Source organism: Juglans microcarpa x Juglans regia, chromosome 4D, assembly GCF_004785595.1.
Source record: "Juglans microcarpa x Juglans regia isolate MS1-56 chromosome 4D, Jm3101_v1.0, whole genome shotgun sequence".
In the NCBI taxonomy this organism is placed as follows: Eukaryota; Viridiplantae; Streptophyta; class Magnoliopsida; order Fagales; family Juglandaceae; genus Juglans; species Juglans microcarpa x Juglans regia.
This window is the reverse complement of record NC_054600.1, coordinates 7,571,409-7,590,783: the sequence shown is the minus strand read 5'-3', so window position 1 is coordinate 7,590,783 and position 19,375 is coordinate 7,571,409. Positions and strand designations below refer to the sequence as shown.

Here is a 19,375-nt window from a genome sequence, read left to right as displayed (position 1 = left end):
CCGGACTTCTCATGCTGCTTTCCTATAATATAAAAGAAGTATACACAAACTAGTTGAGCTAAAATTTGAGGCAAATTTCAATTTTTTTTTCAAAAAAACGAATCATCGAGTAGGAAGGAACAAATGGAATAAACTTAATGTAAAGTTACACGGAGCAGCTCTATTACAAAAAACACATTAGAAAAAGACAAGACAATAATTGTATAGTTATATTTCTTAAATAGCACTATATTAACATATTAAGAATAATAACAGATGTAATAATCAAATTCAATATTTATAGAATCCAAAATTGAAGGAAATAAAACGCTGCAGGAAAAAAGATTTCTTATTAATAGTGTAATCAATATCAGATTTGTTATTAATATAAGATTTTTTATTGAACGATTTATTATTGAAAAATTAATATGGAATTTTGGAAATATCAAATTTGTTATTAAACGATTAAATTTATCCAACAATCAAAAAAATATTTACGTTTTGAAATGATATATCTAAAGAAATCATTAAATCAAAATCATTAATAAAAGAAAAAAATAATATAAAAATAACTCAAAATAGAAGTAGATAAAATATTGTGTAACATTAAAATTTAGTTTGTTAAGATTTTATTTCTATCAGATTTTTTTTGAACAATTGGTATTTATTTGGAACCAAAAAAGAGAAGACTATAGTCCAATTGGTAAACTCAAACTTATTTCTAATATTATTTATTTCTCACCTAAAGAGCAAAATAAATTAATTTATTTTTAAAAAATTATAGTAATTTTTCATAAAGTGTGTTAATTATAGTACAATTTAAATTTTTTAAATTTTAAAATAAAATTTTTAAATTTATTAAAAAATATAATAAATAATTTAACTTTTATTTTATTATTTACAAATCATTTCAATTTATTTATAAATTCAAACGAGTCCTTACTCTTTACACTGTAGAGTCCAAAAAGAATCACAAAAATCCAGCCCACCCATTTCCTCCTGCGACGCCGTTTAAGAAAGTACTAATCCCTAATTTTGTCTCGTCTTTTCTTCTAGCTCCTTCCCTTCAGCTGCTGTGCCCAGACCTTCATTTCTCAACATCCTCTCTCCTTTTCTCTCTCTGTTAGTTACTCTCTGCGCCGACAGCCTCACCACTTTCTCACTAAACTCTCTCGTAAGACTCCATCTTCCAGATCTCTCTCGCTTTCTCTCTGTTTTTCTCTCCGTTAATGAACGAGACTACCTCTTCTCTTCTCGGGTTGCCGTCTAGCCAAGCTTCCACGAAGAACAACTACCACGTTGTTACTCTGCCGGTCTAAACCTCTGTTCCGTCAAGTTTCGACGACAACCAACCGCAACCGTCCAGAGAATTCAACACACACGACGAAAACAGCTGCCGTCGCAGTTCACTCTAACCATTTCTGGGATCTGCTGAGTGTTTCTTTACAGAGTGTAAGCATTTGTGAGATCTGCTGAGTGTTTGTTTACAGATTGTGTTTGGATCTATTTTTTTTTACTTTCAATTTGTTATTCTCAATACAACAACCCAACGATACAAACCCATCCCTTCCTCATTACATCACACCAATTTCACAACAGGTTTCTAACCTATCTATTCAATTTTAGAGATTATTTTCAATTTTAGAAATTATTTTCAATTTTACACCAATCACATTCTGTTTTTTGTTTACAGATTGTATTTTCAAGTTTTTTTTTTATCTTCAATTTCTACAACTTTAATTTTTAAAAAAAGCCCAAATAAGATGAGTGGAACTTATGCAAGCTTTCTTCACAAGCCTAAACCAGGTCGAGCTCATGCGAATCTGGTTAGTTTAGTGTTTAAACCAAGTTTGTTTTTTAAGAAGGAATAGTTTATTAAACGAGCCAAGTTTGAACCTTTTATTAACGACTCGGTTCAGGCAAGTAATTAGTCTTTTTGTCTCTCAATTCAATTCTCTGCTTGGACTTGCTAAAAAAAATCAATTGTTTGTTTTTCCTTCTCAAATAGATCGGCTGAGGGGACTTTGATTTCAAGGTTAAATTAATTCTTTTGTCACATTGTATATTTCTAGGATGGGCTGGATCTTATTGTGAATAGAGCATTAAGAGTATAAATTTTATTCTTGTCCATGATGGTGATTTCCAATTCTCTGTGTCCTCAATATTTGAGAGTTTCCTCTGGAGGTCGTCTTTGCATTCCTAGTAGTAGGTACAGTTGGGGCAACCGTAAGAAGCAGACCCTTCGTCTTGTTTGTACTTCTGCTAATAAACCACCGGTGAAAGACCTTTGTGTTGAATCCAAGGTACCCTACTAACTTGATGTAAAGCTATTGTCGTTTTGTTGGCATTTTCTTGTACATTAATCATCTGTTTGTATTTCAAATTGCGATTCTCATTGGCTGTTGAAATAGGAGAGTTGGTAAGGTTTGCTATGTGGCTTATGTGTGAACTAAATGTGTTTGTGCAGAGTTTTATACTGACTTGGGTAAACTTCTCGTGCTTATTCATTTGAAATATTCACTAGGTGTCATTTCCTAGTAAAACATGATGAAGGCCTAATCAGGCTAACTTTTGGATAAATGAACTACTAGCTTCAAAAAAAGACTTATGGCTTTGCAGCCTACGCAGGGCTTAGCCTGTGGTGGCTAATAAAGATGACTTGCTTTGATATTCCTGAACTAGAGCCTTGGCATAAGTTATCTACCAGAATCCACTAGGAACCTTAAGCATCTAATCATTTAATCTGTAAATAAATCTTTCCAAGTGTATGTTAATTGTGGAGGGGGGCAACCCTTGCAACAATATGGTTATGTATATCATGAAAGCTCAATTCAACCATACGTTGTGAGGCTTTAAAAATGTGGCCACCTCGGTAGAGATTTAATACATGCCTTGAAAACTGAAGTCAAACAAGGAAATCTGGTGGAGGAGTTTCCCATTCAGATGATAAACACCTCTTGAAGCTGACTACCATTGCTTGATTATATGCTTAATTGTAATGCAGGCCACCTCAAGACTCCATGCTTCCCCAAAAAAAGGACTTTGAATCCTAACATTCCCTTCCCTCATGCCTTCCGAAACATAATGTGATTACAACAATATATCTATATAACTAATGTTATTGTGCTTGAATGATTGCCTCTATAGCTTTTCAGACAAATGCTTGTTATGTGAGTATTTTGGTATTTATCAATGCACCAACATTAATTGTCTTCTGTTGTGATGAAGATGATAGATGTGTGTGCATGCACGGGTCCATGTGCACATCCCTGTCTTTTAATGTTTCTTTAGCCAGCAGTCCCTACACCTTGTCTAATTCTAAACCGTTTTATGGACATTAACCAGACATGGTTGGGTTACTATTAGTCACAGTAATTTGGACCTTTATGTGTCCAACAAGGAAGAAAAGGAACGACACATGGTTCAAGAAAAGGAATAACAAGTTGAACCACTTGTTCTGTTGGGTTTGTCTTTAAGATTCTTACCCTTGCCCATGATCGGCATTGAAAAGATCATGAAACCTACATGTTGAGACTAATCTCAATATTTCCGTTGACATGGTAAAGGAATTGTAGAAGACTGAATTTAGGTTGGCTGGCTGGAAAAGGATCTACTTGTCCAAAGGTGGTAGAATCACCTTAATCAAGAGCACATTATCTAATATCCCAACCTATTTTCTATCTTTATTTCCTTTGCCTGTTGGAGTGGCTAATAGAATGGAAAGAATATTTCATGACTTCTTGTGGGCCGGAATGGAGGATGAGAAGAAATTCCACTTGCTCAAGTGGGATAAGATTTTTTCTCCTTTATATTCAGGATGTTTGGGGATTAGAAAGCTGAAAACTTTCAATAAGACACTCTTAGGGAAGAGTCGGGCTACTCTGCCGCCCAGAGTAGCCCGCTCATTTTGATTGATAGTTGTTTTGTAACTTTTTTTTTTCATTTTTCTATTCACAATTTTTAAATATATTTAAAAAATAAAAAAATACATCAATATACTTAAAATCACTTCCTCAATCACTAAGTAAAAATAAAAAAATATTTTTTTTTTTGGTTAAGCGGTCAAATTGGGAGGCAAAGTAGATATTTCCCTTAGGGAAATGGTTGTGGTGGTATCATCAAGAAGGCGATGCTCTTTGGACGATTTTTATTGATGCCAAATATGAGAGTATTTGGGGAGGTTGGAACTCAAATGAAGTAAGAGGGGCATATGGAGTGAGAGTGTGGAAATCATTCGCAATGGATGGGGAGAGTTCTTCAGAAATTTCAGATTTGAAGTGGGTATGATGTAGGATAATAGTGGAACAAGAAAGAGAGAAGAATAATAGCAGAGCAGAGAAGAAAAGAAGCCAGAAGAGATAAGAGAAGAAGAAGGCAAAGAGAAAGGGGGGGTTGGAAGAGTGGTGGCTGTAACAAGCACTCAATTGTTCATCTCTAAAAACTACCCCCAATGTTTCATTACAAGCCAGAGTTGATGAGGACATCTCCTATTATTGTTATTTTACTTATGTTTTATTTAATTTATTTTGGTTTGTATTAATGGGCTTGGGCTTTAGCCCATAGATTTTATAGGGTTTATTTAGGGTTTGTGTTATCTTACTATTTAAAGGTGAACAATTGAGCGCTTTGGACGTACTCATAGACGCATTCAATGTCGTTTACAGTCACCGAGAGCAATAAGATTCTTCGAAGGCACTAGAAGAACCATTGACAAGCAGATCTTCTTCTTTTCTATCTCTGCCTCTGCCTCCATTTTCTTTCTTGGGATTTTTCTTTTTGTTTTTTTTCTGAGATTTGGGAAGCTAGTATCAAAGGAGAGAGCACTCGAGCTGGGTTTTGTTCTCTATCATAAACTGAGCGTTTTGACGTCGATATGGTACCGTTTTCACTCTCCCAAACTCGTGTCTCTCTGTCTCGAAAGCTCTAATACCAAATATGATGTAGGATAATAGTGGAACAAGAAAGAGAAGAATAATAGCAGAGCAGGGAAGAAAAGAAGCCAGAAGAGATGAGAGAAGAAGAAGGCAAAGAGAAAGGGGGGGTTGGAAGAGTGGTGGCTGTAACAAGGGCTTAATTATTCTCCAAAAACTACCCTCAATGTTTCATTACAAGTCTTGAAATAGTGTAAGATAACACAAACCTAAATAAACTCTAGAAAGTCTATGGGCTAAAGCCCATTAATACAAACCCAAATAAAATAAATAAAACATAAGTAAAATAACAATAATAGGAGATGTCCTCATTAGGGTAGGAGTAACCGGATCAGTTTTTGGCTTGATTTATGGTGTGAGATGTGGCCTGGAAGATTTCTTTCCCTTCCCTCTTTAGAATTGCTTCGGATAAAGGCGCTTCTGTAGCTGATTACATGAGCAACACTGCTGGTTTTATTCAGTGGTCAGTAAATTTTATTAGACATGCCCACGATTGGGAGGTGGGGGCAATCACTGATTTTTACAGCTTGCTCTATGCTTTAAATTTAAAATCTGAAAGGGAGGATAGATTATCTTGAATCAGCTTGGTAATAAGAAATTTTTGGTTAGATCTTTGTACAAAGTCTTGCTGCCACATCCTTCTAGTGATTTTTTCCCTTGGAAAAATATTTGGAGATGCAAAGTGCCTCTAAAGGTCTGATTCTTCGGGTGGTTGGCTTCTCATGGGAAAATCCTTGTTATTGATAAGCTGAGAAAGCGTGGTATCATTGCAATGGATTGGTGTTTTATGTGCAATAGGTGTGGAGAATCGGCGGATCACCTTCTTCATTGTGATGCATCGAGGGCTTTTTGGGATGAGATCTTTGTCAACTTGGCATTGCTTGGGTGATGCCTAAGAGTGTGGGTAATCTTTTGGCTTGTTGGAGAGAGATTCATAGAAATCGTCAAATAGCGGTTGTTTGGAAGATGATTCCTCTGTCTTATGTGGTGTATTTGGAATGAGAGGAATGGTCGCTGTTTTGACAATAGAGAATGCTCGGTGGAAGGGATTAGGGCTTTCTTTTTTCATACCTTGTTGCTTTGGGCTTCAGTTATTGTAATGGATGGTTTTAGTTCCAATGACTTTCGTGCTGTTTTTCAGCTTTAACTAATAATTAGGTGTTTTCTCTGGTATACTTCTTGTGTTTTTGGGCTATGCCTAATTATGTGGTTTTAATAAATTTCTTACTTATATATATAAAAAAAAAAGGACATGGTAAAGGAACTGTTCCATGAACTTTATTTTTGTGCCACATTGTAAAGTATCCATTGCATAATTACTTGAATTTGTGGTAACTGCGAGTATTACCTTCGTCCATGCATGTGGCTGGCTTTCTTATTATTATCTTTTTTATTTTGAATAAACCATTCTGATAATATGTCATAGGTTTCTTCCTATGAACCCAGAGGCATTATACTTGCATCCAGATTATTTGAATTTATTGTGTATGATATCTGTGTGTGTGAGTATCTTTGCCTCTTGTTGTCTTTTTTGTTGTGTAATAAACTGTTCTAATAATGAGTCAGTCATAGGTTTCATCCTATGCACCTGTAGGCATTATACCTTTTCTTCTTATGGTGAAGATGATTCAAAGTTGACTGTTCCCTTCATGGCAAAGCATAATGCTCCAATGGAAGGCCCAAGTTACATGGATTATACTCCAAAATGACTAATTAATGGTACAATTGGAGTCTCATTAGAACCATTATAAAGAGTAAAAACTTATCATTCTCAAGCAATGTGGGATCCTATATATTACCTACATTTATCCTTATCATATGAGAGTATCACACAAAGTCATAATAATGGACATTGATTCCTATGACCCTCTTTTCTTTTAACTTAATCACACTGTTTTAGCTATACAAACATTATCCCTTCAATTTGGGTGAGAATCACAATCTATGCTTGATCTTGGCATCATGGCTCTGATTAACTTTGGTATGGTATGCTTTAAATATAAGCTGTTGAGATGATATGTCAATAAAATAGTGAAGCTACTGATAAAAAAAATAGTGAGATGTAGGTTGAGTTCCCCCTGCAATTGATGGATAGAGAGGTTTTGTGATTTTAAAAAAGTGCATTATAACCCCAAGAGGTTGGCCCAAGTGGTGAATGCCTTGGTCTTGGGGTATCACTCCTTTCAAGGTCCAAGGTTCGTGCAAACAATTATTTGGGGCCACACTCCCTGGTGAAAAGCTAGCGATTTAACTAGTTCTGTGTACGAAAACTTTCGAAGGTGCGGTGCAAGAGACCGGGATTTACTGTGCAGGGGTGGGTCCGAAGGGCTCTGTCTTGGAGAGGTTCCCTGACATTATACTGATGGTAGTTGGAGCTGTATAAGACCACCCCCTTGTTTGCAGTTTAATATAAAAAGTTGAGGAAGTCTTTAAAGAGATTTATAACAGTAAAAGTTCCACTCCTTTTTTAAAATCTGCTGACCCATGTATTCTTTATTCTCAAATAAGGAGAAAACTTTGCATATCACATATACATGAGTGTTACTAAATGGTATAATTTCAGGTTCAAACTTTGTTAGACAGTGTAAAATGGGATGAAAAAGGTTTGGCAGTGGCAATTGCTCAACATGTTGATACTGGAGCCATACTAATGCAAGGCTTTGCAAATCAAGAAGCAGTCCTTACGACCATTTCCTCTCGGAAGGCAACATTTTTTAGCAGGTCACGGTCAACGTTATGGACGAAGGGAGAGACCTCAAAGAATTTTATCAATATTCATGATATATTTCTTGACTGTGATCGTGACTCTGTATGTGTCGGAAGACTTTGAGTTGGAACATCCATTCACATTTATATTTGTTTAGTTTACCCAATATGTGAATCATCAGTCTCTTGGGTTTCTTAAACTTTAACCAATTATTTTTCAGATAATATACCTTGGGAAGCCTGATGGACCTACCTGTCATACAGGTTCAGAAACTTGTTATTACACATCAGTTTCTGACTTACAAGAACAGGTACAGGTTTTCACCGTCAACCATTTCACGTGTCATTGTCACATATCTATTAGCAAGACTTTTAGTGATTCAGATCATTTTTAGCAGGTTGAAGGAAGTAAATTGGCATTAACCACTCTGTACTCATTAGAGTCAACAATCTCCCAACGCAAAGTAGAACTAGCGGCAGCACAAAGCGGAAAACCCTCATGGACAAGACGGTTATTACTTGATAAGCATCTTCTATGCTCAAAAATCAGGTAGAGCATTGGATTGTCAATTTGTTGTTAGTGGACACCTCTCTACTCTAAAATTAAAAGAACCTATAAAAATCAGAAGATCTTTAAGAATTTCAATTGTAGATTTTTATGGGTCTGAATTTTTCTTTGCAGGGAGGAGGCAAATGAGTTGTGTCAAACGCTGGAGGAGAACGAGGATAAGTCACGAACTGCCTCAGAGATGGCAGATGTCCTTTATCATGCCATGGTTCTTTTGGCAGTTAAAGATGTGAAGATAGAAGATGTTATGCAAGTTCTCCGGCAGAGATTTTCTCAGTCAGGTATCGAGGAAAAGATCAGTCGGAGATCAGAAGGCTAGTCATGAGCTATTTAGGCAGCCCAGCCCTTGGGTTTAATCAATTCGAGTGCCCCCAGGATAGCGTTATCCCAGCTCTTGCATCCTCACCTCAAGTTGCTGTAGTCTGGGAACTGGTTGGCTGTGGGTGCATTTGGCTTAAACCTTTCTGGTAAAGACAAATTTGTAACCTGTAGGGGTTGGCTCAAGCGGTAAAGCCCTTGGGTTTGGGGTTTGCTCCCTTTAGGTCTAAGATTCAAATCTTCTTGGGCGCAAACAATTTCTTGGGACCATCGGATTAGGGTATTTTCCTCTTGAATTATCCGATGTGCACTTGTGAGAAACTTTTTGCCGAGGGCTTGTGCACTCTTGAGATTAGTCGGGATACTGTTCCTGAACACCTGGTGCCAAATAAAAAAAAAAAAAAAAAGACAAATTTGTGGCAACATTTTTCCTTCCAAATGGAATAGAATATACTGCTTTTGAGAAGTTATATTGCGATTGTTTATTTACTCGTCAATTCTGCTATGTATAGTTGCTAGCTACAGTTGCTGTGCAATTGGCTGACGTGGACTGCTAACGTGGAAGCTGCTATTAATTAAAAAAAAAAAAAAAATGAAAAGTAGAGTATTGCTTTTCTGATTCTATTCCCGCTTCTCATCTTCTTCTTGGAATTCGATTTGTGCTTCTCATCTTCGGCCATAAAATTGCTTCGACGATTTGTGCTGGCGACTGTACTTGGTCTGGTTTTCTTCGGTGATTTGTGTTTTTCATTTTCGGCCAGCTACAGTATTTGGCGATTTTGCTTGTTATATTTTTGCTCTAGTGCTTCTCATTTTCGGTGATTTGAGTGCATTTTGGAACTTCTTTTGCGTTGGTGCTTCTCATCTTAAGTTGGTACTTCTTTTGCGTTGGTGCTTTGGTTTTTTTTAGTGATTTGTGGTCTTCGACTCAACAACTTGAACTAGCGTGGATTTGTGAACTGGCGTGGTCTTCGGCAACTTGTGGTTATCTATTTTTAAATGGGTTTGAGCTCAAGTTTCAAGTGGTTGAGTTCGTGTGGGTGATTTCTTCATTTTCGTGGGTTGCTTCTTAGTAATTTTATTATGGTAAGGACTATTTTTTTTACTTGTTCATGATTTCTTGGAAGTAGTTGTTTTAGAAACAATGTTGAGAAAATTTGTTGGTAGGAACTTCAATGTGGCACATTGGTTGAGTTTATTAAGGAGGAAAAGTTTATTAAGGAGGAAAAATGTGTTTGGGCTAGTCAACTTTTTCATAATACATGTGTAGATCTTGACAACTTGGTTAATACACTTTGAAGAACTTTGACAATTTATATAAAAACATATAAGAAAATGGGAATTCCTAATTAACGAGGGCTAGGAAAGCAAATCATATAGAACTTTGAACTTGTTGGTCAGTTTCAAGAATCTGTCAACACAGAGGAAGCCCTGATCACACTAGCAAATGCGGAGATATTAGGCCAAAAGATCAACAATTGCATTTTCATACAAACCTCAAGTGACCTGTTAGCATATTCAATCGAGTTATTGTAATTAGAAATCAAAAGATGGAAGAGAATTAATGGTATTTCTAGGACCAAATGTTATATTTCCTGTAAAAGTAATAGGAAAGAAACAAACTTTATAAATGAAATATATTTAAAAACAATGTTGTTAATGTAAAAATGAGTATGTTGGCATATTCTTGTGAAAATCTTTGTAAAATTGTGTTGTAACAAGTGTTGAAGTATGTTAACATGAAACAAGTGTTCAAATGCAATATTGGCATCAGCGTTCTGTAGCCACTAGAAACAACGAGAATTAATCACTGACCCAAAATCCCATTTCATATGAACCAAAAATATCAAAATATCTTGTAATGATGCAAGATTAGTCAATTTGAGAAATTGTGTTTTGCTAAAAATAGGACATTTCATTTTATGTACTTAGGCCCTGATTGCTTCAGAATTGACAACTTGGTTTGGCCATTAGTTTAGATATTGCACAACTTGTACAAGGTATTGGAAAAGGGAAAAATACCCATTTTCGCTAACACCATCTAGATCAAAATCCCCAAACCTCAGTATGTTATTTTAGATTTCAAAAACTTATTGGAATGGGTATTCTCAATGTTTGTCATCTTAATTATCATTATCATTTTTATATTAGGACATCCTTCAAACTAGTCTAGTAAAATTTTCAAATTGCATGCATGGTTACTATGGATCAGTTCATACATGGTCACCAGCTTTTCTACCATATCCAGATGGCAACTAATATCCAAGCAACATTCAGGTGGTTTTCAACTTCGTTCTTGTCTTTCATGTATAAGTTTAGACTTTTTTGGAGTTTAATGTTGATGATTTTTCTTTGTTTTAAGCAGATGCTGGTTACCCATTTTAATATGGGATGTGACCTCCGACTTATCACATCGCTACAAGCTCCGCAATGAGCGCAATAGTTGGTAAAGATGATTCACTAGATTGTAGGGAAACTGAAGCGCCATATACTTCTTCTAGAGTTGATGAAGAAAATAAAGAGGATAGAGCAGATTCACGAGAAACCGACGATTGCACTATCGGGTCACCACACTTAGTGCAAACGGATGTTGATGATATAATTGAGGAGCCAAAGTGGGAGATGGAGTTCAATTCTTTTGAAGATTTACAAAGCTATTATAAGGATTGTGCTAAAAAATATGGGTTTGAGGTGATGACACAAAAGAGTGAGAGGAGAGAGGATCAAAGTATCAGATATGTCACCCTTGGTTGTGCCTGTGGATATAAATTTATTTATGATATACATCTGATTATGGAAAGGAATGTGCAATATAACATTTATTTATGCTATAAGTCTGATTCTGGAAATGAATGCACAAAACCACTGCATCCATTGATTATAATACAACTATTTTACAACCAATTAGTGCTTTTCATGTCACAAGCATAAGAGGTAAAATGCAACAAAAAAAGTCTCCAACTATTACATTGCACTCACTAAACAACCGAAGCTATAACAGTCCCCAACTATTACATTGCACTTACTAAATAGCCTAAGTTATAACATAAAACCACTACCAAGTCAGTAAGTAACAACAAACAACAATTACAAAAGCCGAATACACCAGGAGAAGTCTCCGCGAACGTCTTATTCCATCTTCTTGCTCAATAAGCATCTCTGTCTTCTTCAAAAACTCCTCATGTCTGCCATCTTGCACCATCTCTCTCTTCTCAATCTCATCTGCCCTCTTACGGAGCTCAATCTCCCTCTTCTCGACCTCTTCCTCCTTCCTTAACAGTTCATTTTGTCTTTCTTGTAGATCCAGCTCTATGTATTGATTACTATATGCTGACTTGAAATACTTGCAGTATGGTAATCCGTGATATTTGCAAACATATAGAAATGTTGTTAGATGTACGTAATATTAATCAATTTATTTTAAAATTAATTGCAAGTTATGTAGTTACCTTTGTGTTGTACAAACATATATAAATGTTGTTAGATGTATGCAATATTAATCAATTTATTTTAAAGTTACATTACAAGTTATGTAGTTACCTTTGTGTTGTACTGTGGACACCTTATGAATTATCATCTTGGATTTTTTGTAATATTTGAGTATTTCAATGTAGCTTAAAGGTCATAGAAGCAGAATGGTTAACCCAAAATGCGTATACCGGAGGATGAAGTAGACAAAATTAATGACGACATTCTAACATGAACCAGAAGCACAATGTAAAGGCACACATATGAAAAGACACATATTCCATACACGTTCTAAGCATGCATAATGAATGGGACCATTTCTAAAGCACATCAAAGTAGGTGGACAACGCCAAAATCTTGCCCTAATCTCTTTCATTCAGACAACTAATTTTCTTAGCCAAGTATTAGCTTTAGTTGTATACAATTAAACGAACTCGTTCATCAAATAGTGGCCACACATATAGTTCCATGAAGACAAACCTATCTTTATATTTGGAATTATATTTCGCCATTTCAATTTTCACAATTATCATGCAAAGACTCGTCCAAAAGGAAAAAAAAAAAAAAAAAAAAAAAAAACTAATCATTATGCAAAGAAAACGACAATGAAGTTCTTTATGAATGTACTAATACATTTTCTTCTCCCCTTGGTGCAAGATCCTCCTGGGCTAACTCTAGAGCCTCTTCTACTTTCCCATTCCGAATAAATTATATCAACCTTTGCTGTTGAAGATGGAAAAACAACTGTGGATTGGTATCCAGTATCTGCATATAAATTTCCAGAAGAACAATTAATTTCCAGCCGTCAAGACTCCATTATGATTCATTAGTTGCTTTCAATTCAAGTGGCTATGCAAGTTGCTATCTTCTTGTTTTGTATAAACATAAAACTCTACCAAATTAAGTCAAGTCAATACACTATTTATTATCTATAGAGAGTAGATAAGTAAATTAGATATATAATATCAAACACGAAACCTATGATCAATGACTACATTGACTAGAACCTGTTTTCAAAAAAAAAAAAACATGAAAAATTAATCAACAAACATCAACAAATCCACAGAGAAAATGAAATAAGTCTAATTTAAGCTTTGCAAGAATGTTTGAGAAAATGGTCGACATTGATATATATATATATATATATATATATATATATATATAGATTAAACAAATATAAGAGGGTATATTAAGAAATATCAAAAAAATCCACAGAGAAACCTCATTCACAGAAATTCTAGCTAAATTTAATATCTAAGCACTTGATCCAACACAAAACAAGTCCTAAAATCATACGTAAATCATAACCTTAGCTTTGATGAAAACTTCATGTGAAAAGTAACAGAAACCCACCAGCCAAATCCCATGTTTCCAAGGAATGAGACACCAAATCCAGAGTTATCTTCGACTAGAATGCATATGCAATATTAATATATAAAACTATATAAGGACTGAAATTCAAAAAAAAAAAATATTGCAAGAGTTTGAAGAAATTGCTTGCCTTCAAGATAACTGAGAAGGGGGCTAGGGTTAGGGCTAACTGGTTTCGGGATGAACGGAATTGGGGCGGGCTATGTAGGGTTCGAGATAGGGAAAATGAGGAAGACGACATAACGTTGTGGCTGAAGACGAAGGCAGCGGCGATTTGTGGTCTCAGACTTCCATCAGTTGACTAAGGGAGGGAGGGCGGGGGGTTTGAGGGGAGGGACCATGATGTCGAGGTTTCTTCGGTGCTTCAAGCGGCTGCTGACTCATGATCTTCGACGGGATGCGCAGCTTTGTAGAAGGATCGAGAGAGGGTGTTCTTGAGGTAGAGAAGAAACGTAGAGAGGAAGGGACCGAGGAAGAGAAGAAACACAGAGATAGAGAGAATGAAATGAAAAAAAAAAAATTATGAGGGAAGCTCGTGGAGTGATACGGTATGTTTCTAATTTGCCACATCAACAGTCGCTTACACGACGTTTGCTCGGGTCTACTGAATGTAGAATTTTTCTTACTCATATTGCTTTGGGTGAATCGCTCATTCTCATTCCTTGTATCCGGCCATTTTTTTTTTCACCATCAACCGGGGTTTCTTTGCAATTATGGAGTCTTTTTGTGCCCTGATAACTTGCTCCCTGTACATTTTTCCAAGAAAAAATTATTTATTACCTTGCTTATTGATGCACTAAATTAACTAGCGATGTGGAAAATTAGCTTACCCTCTTCCCGAAAATTTTGTTGGCATCACAAGATTTGGTTTGCAAATTAAAAAAAAAAATAATAATAAATTAAATTATGTCACATATCAAATAATATACAAGAATTGGAGTGTAATATATAAATAGTAGTGAGATAGTGAATAATAATGAAATGATTTGAGCTTAAGATGTTTTATATGGTTTTGAAAAATGATAGAAAAAAAGTTGAATAAAAATATTATTAAATCAAATATTGTTAAAATATAATTTTTATTTTAAGATTTAAAAAAGTTAAATTATTTTTTATATTTTATTTGAAATTTTAGAAAATTTGGAATGATTAAATTAAAAAATTAAAAAATATTTATATTTAAATATCGAAATGAAATGATATAGAATGAGATAGTTTGTAAAATTAAACAGGACTTAATAACTCTACGAATATGAAACACAGATGAAAATGTCTATTTACAGGAAAAGTGCTCCACTTCACTGAGAGTCAAAGGATACAGCAAATGATAATGCCTAATTGATAACATTTTAAATGCTAAATTAACGATAAGAAATACTCAAAAGATTTATCTAATCCTACGAACTATCAAATTGGTCACGGGCTTAGACACTGACTTTTGGCTCAACTTTTAGTATGAGTCATAAATGATCAATAACTGCAACAAACATTCAAACCTAACGCTGCAAAGACAGCGCAACAAATATTTGTAAATTTACGAATTGATATAATTTTATTAATACGTTAAATTTATTTTATAATAAATATTAATTTTTTAATTTAATTTATAACATTAAATTATATTAATTTGTAAGTTTATGTTGATGAGATTTTTATCTGACTAAAGCATTTCTCCTGTTAAATTAAGACTTTGTTTGGATTTAAAAATTATTTCAATTTATCTTATCTAATTATTATAAATTTTTTAAATTTTTTAAATAAAATATAATAAATAATTAAAATTTTAAAAATTAAAAAAAAAATAATATTAAAAAATAATATTTTAATAATATTTTATTCAACTTTTATCTCCATCTTATCTTATTTAAAGTCAACTTAGTATCAAACAAAACAGAAATAATTATAGAAACCCCTTAAGATCTTACGAAGAGAAAAGCTACTTTGCCTCCCGTAAGTTGACTATTGGTCAATTTTTTTTTTTTTATTTAGTTATTAAGAAAGTAATTTTAAATATGTTGATATATTTTTTTATTTTTTAAAAATATTTAAATATATTAAAAAAATATAAATAAAAAAAAACGCTGGGCGTTAAAAGTGAGCGGCGCAGTAGCCGCACTCCACTCTGAAATAGACAAGAAAAAGACCATAATACGTACGTTGATGCAAACTAACTTCAATTCCGTGTCTGTTTTTGCAGCATATCCCAGCTGAGAAGAGTCTGGGACAATGAAACATATAATACGCAGATGTGAATGAAACTAGAGAACTAACAATACTGCGGGCACCTACGTAGGTAGCACTTTCGTGAAGAAATGTGGCACCATATCTACCATCTGTTAGAATAGCCTAACCCATAGCTCACGTGGCCACCATCTGCACCGGTCATTCAACCTACCCCCATTCCCTCCTATAAAAACTCATAAATTAATAATGTTCAAACTATTCACGAGTACTATTCCCATAATTAACAAGTGCGTACGTACGAACCTTCCTATATATATATATAGAAATTAAGAAACTAGGATCGAGAAAGAGGCATGGCGTCCATGGAGGAAATCCGAAAGGCTCAGCGAGCACAGGGTCCAGCCAACATTTTAGCCATTGGCACAGCCACTCCCTCCAACTGCGTCTCTCAAGCTGACTATCCTGACTTTTACTTCAGAATCACAAAAAGCGAGCACATGACCGAGCTGAAAGAGAAGTTCAAACGCATGTGTATGTGTCTACATGCATCTATATATAATTAGATTATTATAAGAGAAATGCATATATATATATATATATATATATATAGACGTAATTCTCATCATCATCTGATCACTAATTTTATCATATATATCTTGAAAAAACTTGCACTAGCTAACACAGAGTAATTTGAGTTATATATTAACAGGTGACAAATCGATGATAAAGAAGCGTTACATGTACTTGACTGAAGAAATTCTGAAGGAAAATCCTAATATGTGTGCGTACATGGCTCCTTCTCTAGACGCACGTCAAGACATAGTAGTTTTGGAGGTGCCCAAGCTGGGAAAGGAAGCGGCATCGAAGGCAATTAAGGAATGGGGCCAGCCCAAATCTCGCATCACCCACCTCGTTTTCTGCACAACCTCCGGCGTGGACATGCCTGGTGCCGATTACCAACTCACCAAGCTTCTCGGCCTTCGACCCTCCGTGAAGCGTTACATGATGTATCAACAGGGCTGCTTCGCCGGCGGCACGGTGCTCCGACTCGCCAAAGATTTGGCCGAGAACAACAGAGGTGCGCGTGTTCTCGTGGTCTGCTCTGAAATCACGGCCGTCACTTTCCGCGGCCCCTCCGATTCGCACCTGGACTCTCTGGTCGGCCAGGCCCTCTTCGGTGACGGCGCTGCTGCTCTCATTGTCGGCTCAGACCCCGATACATCTATCGAACGTCCACTATACCAACTCGTGTCGGCAGCACAGACAATCCTACCTGACTCCGACGGTGCAATCGACGGACACCTAAGAGAAGTTGGCCTCACTTTTCACTTGCTGAAGGATGTGCCCGGATTAATATCAAAGAACATCGAGAAGAGCTTGGTGGAAGCTTTTACTCCGATCGGGATAAGTGATTGGAACTCAATATTCTGGATAGCACATCCAGGAGGGCCAGCCATTCTCGACCAGGTGGAGGCCAATCTCGGACTGAAAGAAGAGAAAATGAGAGCAACAAGACAGGTTCTGAGCGAGTATGGGAACATGTCGAGCGCATGCGTGCTGTTCATATTGGACGAGATGAGAAAGAAGTCGGCCAAGGAAGGAAAGGCAACGACAGGTGAAGGCCTGGAGTGGGGTGTTCTCTTTGGGTTTGGACCAGGTTTGACGGTCGAGACAATTGTGCTGCACAGTGTCAATATCTAAGCACGCACTCCGGTCCGGCCCCGATCGTGCATGAGAAGTACCGAATATGCTTATAATATAATATTGGAAGAAGAATATTCATGTCGGAAAATTTTTAAAAACTACTGAATTCGTTGCCATATCTGTATTAATAATATTCATCGAGTGTGCTTAGGCGTAGGAATATGCGTGTCTGTGTATGCCTGTAAGGGATTTGTTTTCCCAATAAAAGCATCAAATTTCAATGATTATATATATATATATATGTATGTATATATAATTAAAATGAGTTATTCTATCCTTAAACTGGTATACGTATACAACATATTTAATAAATAAAATATTTTTATGTCATAATTTAATTTAAAAGTAAAATTTTAAAATTTAAATTTTATAAATTAAATCTTATCATTTTAGTGATATACATTAATTGATTTAAAAGTAAAATAACTCAAAAATTAGTGTTTATAATTATTTATATTGTATAAAAATATATAAGAAATTGAAATGAAAAGGATAAGAAAGACTCAAGAGAATTAGCTAGAGAGATGGACAAACCTTAAAAGACTATTTTTATTACTAACGGTGAATTAAATATAAAGGATAAGTTTTTATTTATAGAAGAATTACTTATAATTAAGAAAAAGTCAATATTTTGATAATTAAGACAATTAATTAAATACGATAATATTAATTTAATATTCATTCAAATGTAAATTAAATTGAAGCATAATCTTCATCTTCGTTTACTGTTTATTGATCGCAGATAGGATAATATAAAATAATGAAAATGTCTTGACGATCATGAAGTTCATTTACGTGATGGTTACCGGCGCAGTTACGTACATTCAGACTATTAACCCCTTTTTTTACGATGACCACTATTAAACTATATATTATAATTAATTTCCGTTTTTCTTATACCTATAAATTATCATCCCACGATTTACAATTTTATTTTTATTTTTTTTTAATTCATGGGTTAAGTTCTTACGACGTCAACTAATCGGTTAATTATAAGTTCTTCCTAAAATTATTAAAATCACGAGTAATTTGATGAGAGGTAAAATGTGATTTTTTCCTCGTTTGAATCCATGAATATTTCTCGACTCTCTCTCTCTCTCTCTTTTTTATTTTTTATTTTTAATGTATTTCAATTCAAGTTTGTATTTTTTTTTAAATATTATCTTTTAACACCATTATCTCTATTTTTTATATATATATTTTTAATAATATTTTATTCAACTTTTAACTTTCATCTCAACTCATTTCATCTCTAATTCTTAAATATATATATATATATACACAACAGTATTAAATTAAAATATTAAATTCTAATTCTTAAATTGAAATGATCATTGGATGAGAATTTAACATATTGGTGCAAATGACAATGAATATTTATCTACAGCTAATTATTGGCACCGATCGCAAGGCTTGGATCCGGTCACTGTTGGAAGTAATGCTTTGGACGTGGGACACTAAGGCCTATTTAGTGGTTTTGCAAACAAAATTACCTTATCTTCTCTTATTTTATATAATTATTATAATTTTTTTAAAATTTTATATAAAATATAATAAATAATTTAATTTTTTAAAATTCAACTTTCAATTTCTATCTCATTTAACTGTATAATTAATAGAAGCTAATGGTTATGGGATAACATCCAAGAGTCTAATTCCTAGGAGGTGTAAAAAAAACTAGTAAACTGGTAAACCGGACCGGATGAGTTTAGTCCGGTATCGAGTTTTGTTCGGTTCGGTATCGATTTTATTTTTCTTAAAATCGGTCAAAATTGATTCGATTCCGATTTTTCTTTTTTTAAAATCAAACTAGATTGGTTCATATATATATATATATATTACAATTTTTTATATTGTATATAATTTTTATATATAAATATATAATTATATATAAAATAATTTTATATTATATGATAAATTACTATTTAATATAATATTCAATTTTAAAATCTTATATTATTATAATCTATTGTATTAATAGTTATATCAATACTATATCACCTAAATTGGACTATTTCAGTATTTTGTCTTGTAGCGACATGATCAACTAACTCCTTTACAAACCTCTTAACTTTCCTTCTCAACGTTAACTTCAACCCACCACCAATTAATTATTGTAAACCCAAATCCAAATAAGCTTATATTT

At 34.4% G+C, this 19,375-nt stretch overlaps 2 protein-coding genes and 1 long non-coding RNA gene across 4 annotated transcripts; 2 read left to right on the top strand and 1 right to left on the bottom strand.

Moving 5' to 3' along the window:
- Positions 1–1,021: 1,021 nt before the first annotated feature.
- LOC121259878 lies at positions 1,022–18,332 on the bottom strand. Its single transcript, XR_005939648.1, has 3 exons — positions 18,316–18,332; positions 8,205–8,211; positions 1,022–1,150 (listed from the first exon to the last, which is right to left on the bottom strand). It is a non-coding gene; the product is annotated as an uncharacterized LOC121259878 (long non-coding RNA).
- LOC121259876 (histidine biosynthesis bifunctional protein hisIE, chloroplastic) lies at positions 1,142–8,890 on the top strand. The gene is made up of 6 exons (XM_041161678.1): positions 1,142–1,431; positions 2,052–2,282; positions 7,474–7,719; positions 7,838–7,927; positions 8,015–8,166; positions 8,299–8,890. The coding sequence occupies exons 2-6, from the start codon at positions 2,109–2,111 to the stop codon at positions 8,501–8,503; spliced, it is 867 nt and encodes a 288-aa protein (XP_041017612.1). The 5' UTR covers positions 1,142–1,431; positions 2,052–2,108; the 3' UTR covers positions 8,504–8,890.
- Positions 13,092–17,454, top strand: LOC121259875 (chalcone synthase 2). Of its 2 annotated transcripts, none has more exons than XM_041161676.1 (3): positions 13,092–13,115; positions 15,837–16,056; positions 16,235–17,454. In XM_041161676.1, exons 2-3 carry the CDS (start codon positions 15,879–15,881, stop codon positions 17,224–17,226), a joined length of 1,170 nt encoding a protein of 389 aa, XP_041017610.1. In that variant the 5' UTR covers positions 13,092–13,115; positions 15,837–15,878; the 3' UTR covers positions 17,227–17,454. The 2 variants fall into 2 exon arrangements, with proteins under 2 accessions (XP_041017610.1, XP_041017611.1); XM_041161677.1 differs by having other exon boundaries at positions 13,104–13,119.
- Positions 18,333–19,375: the final 1,043 nt, after the last annotated feature.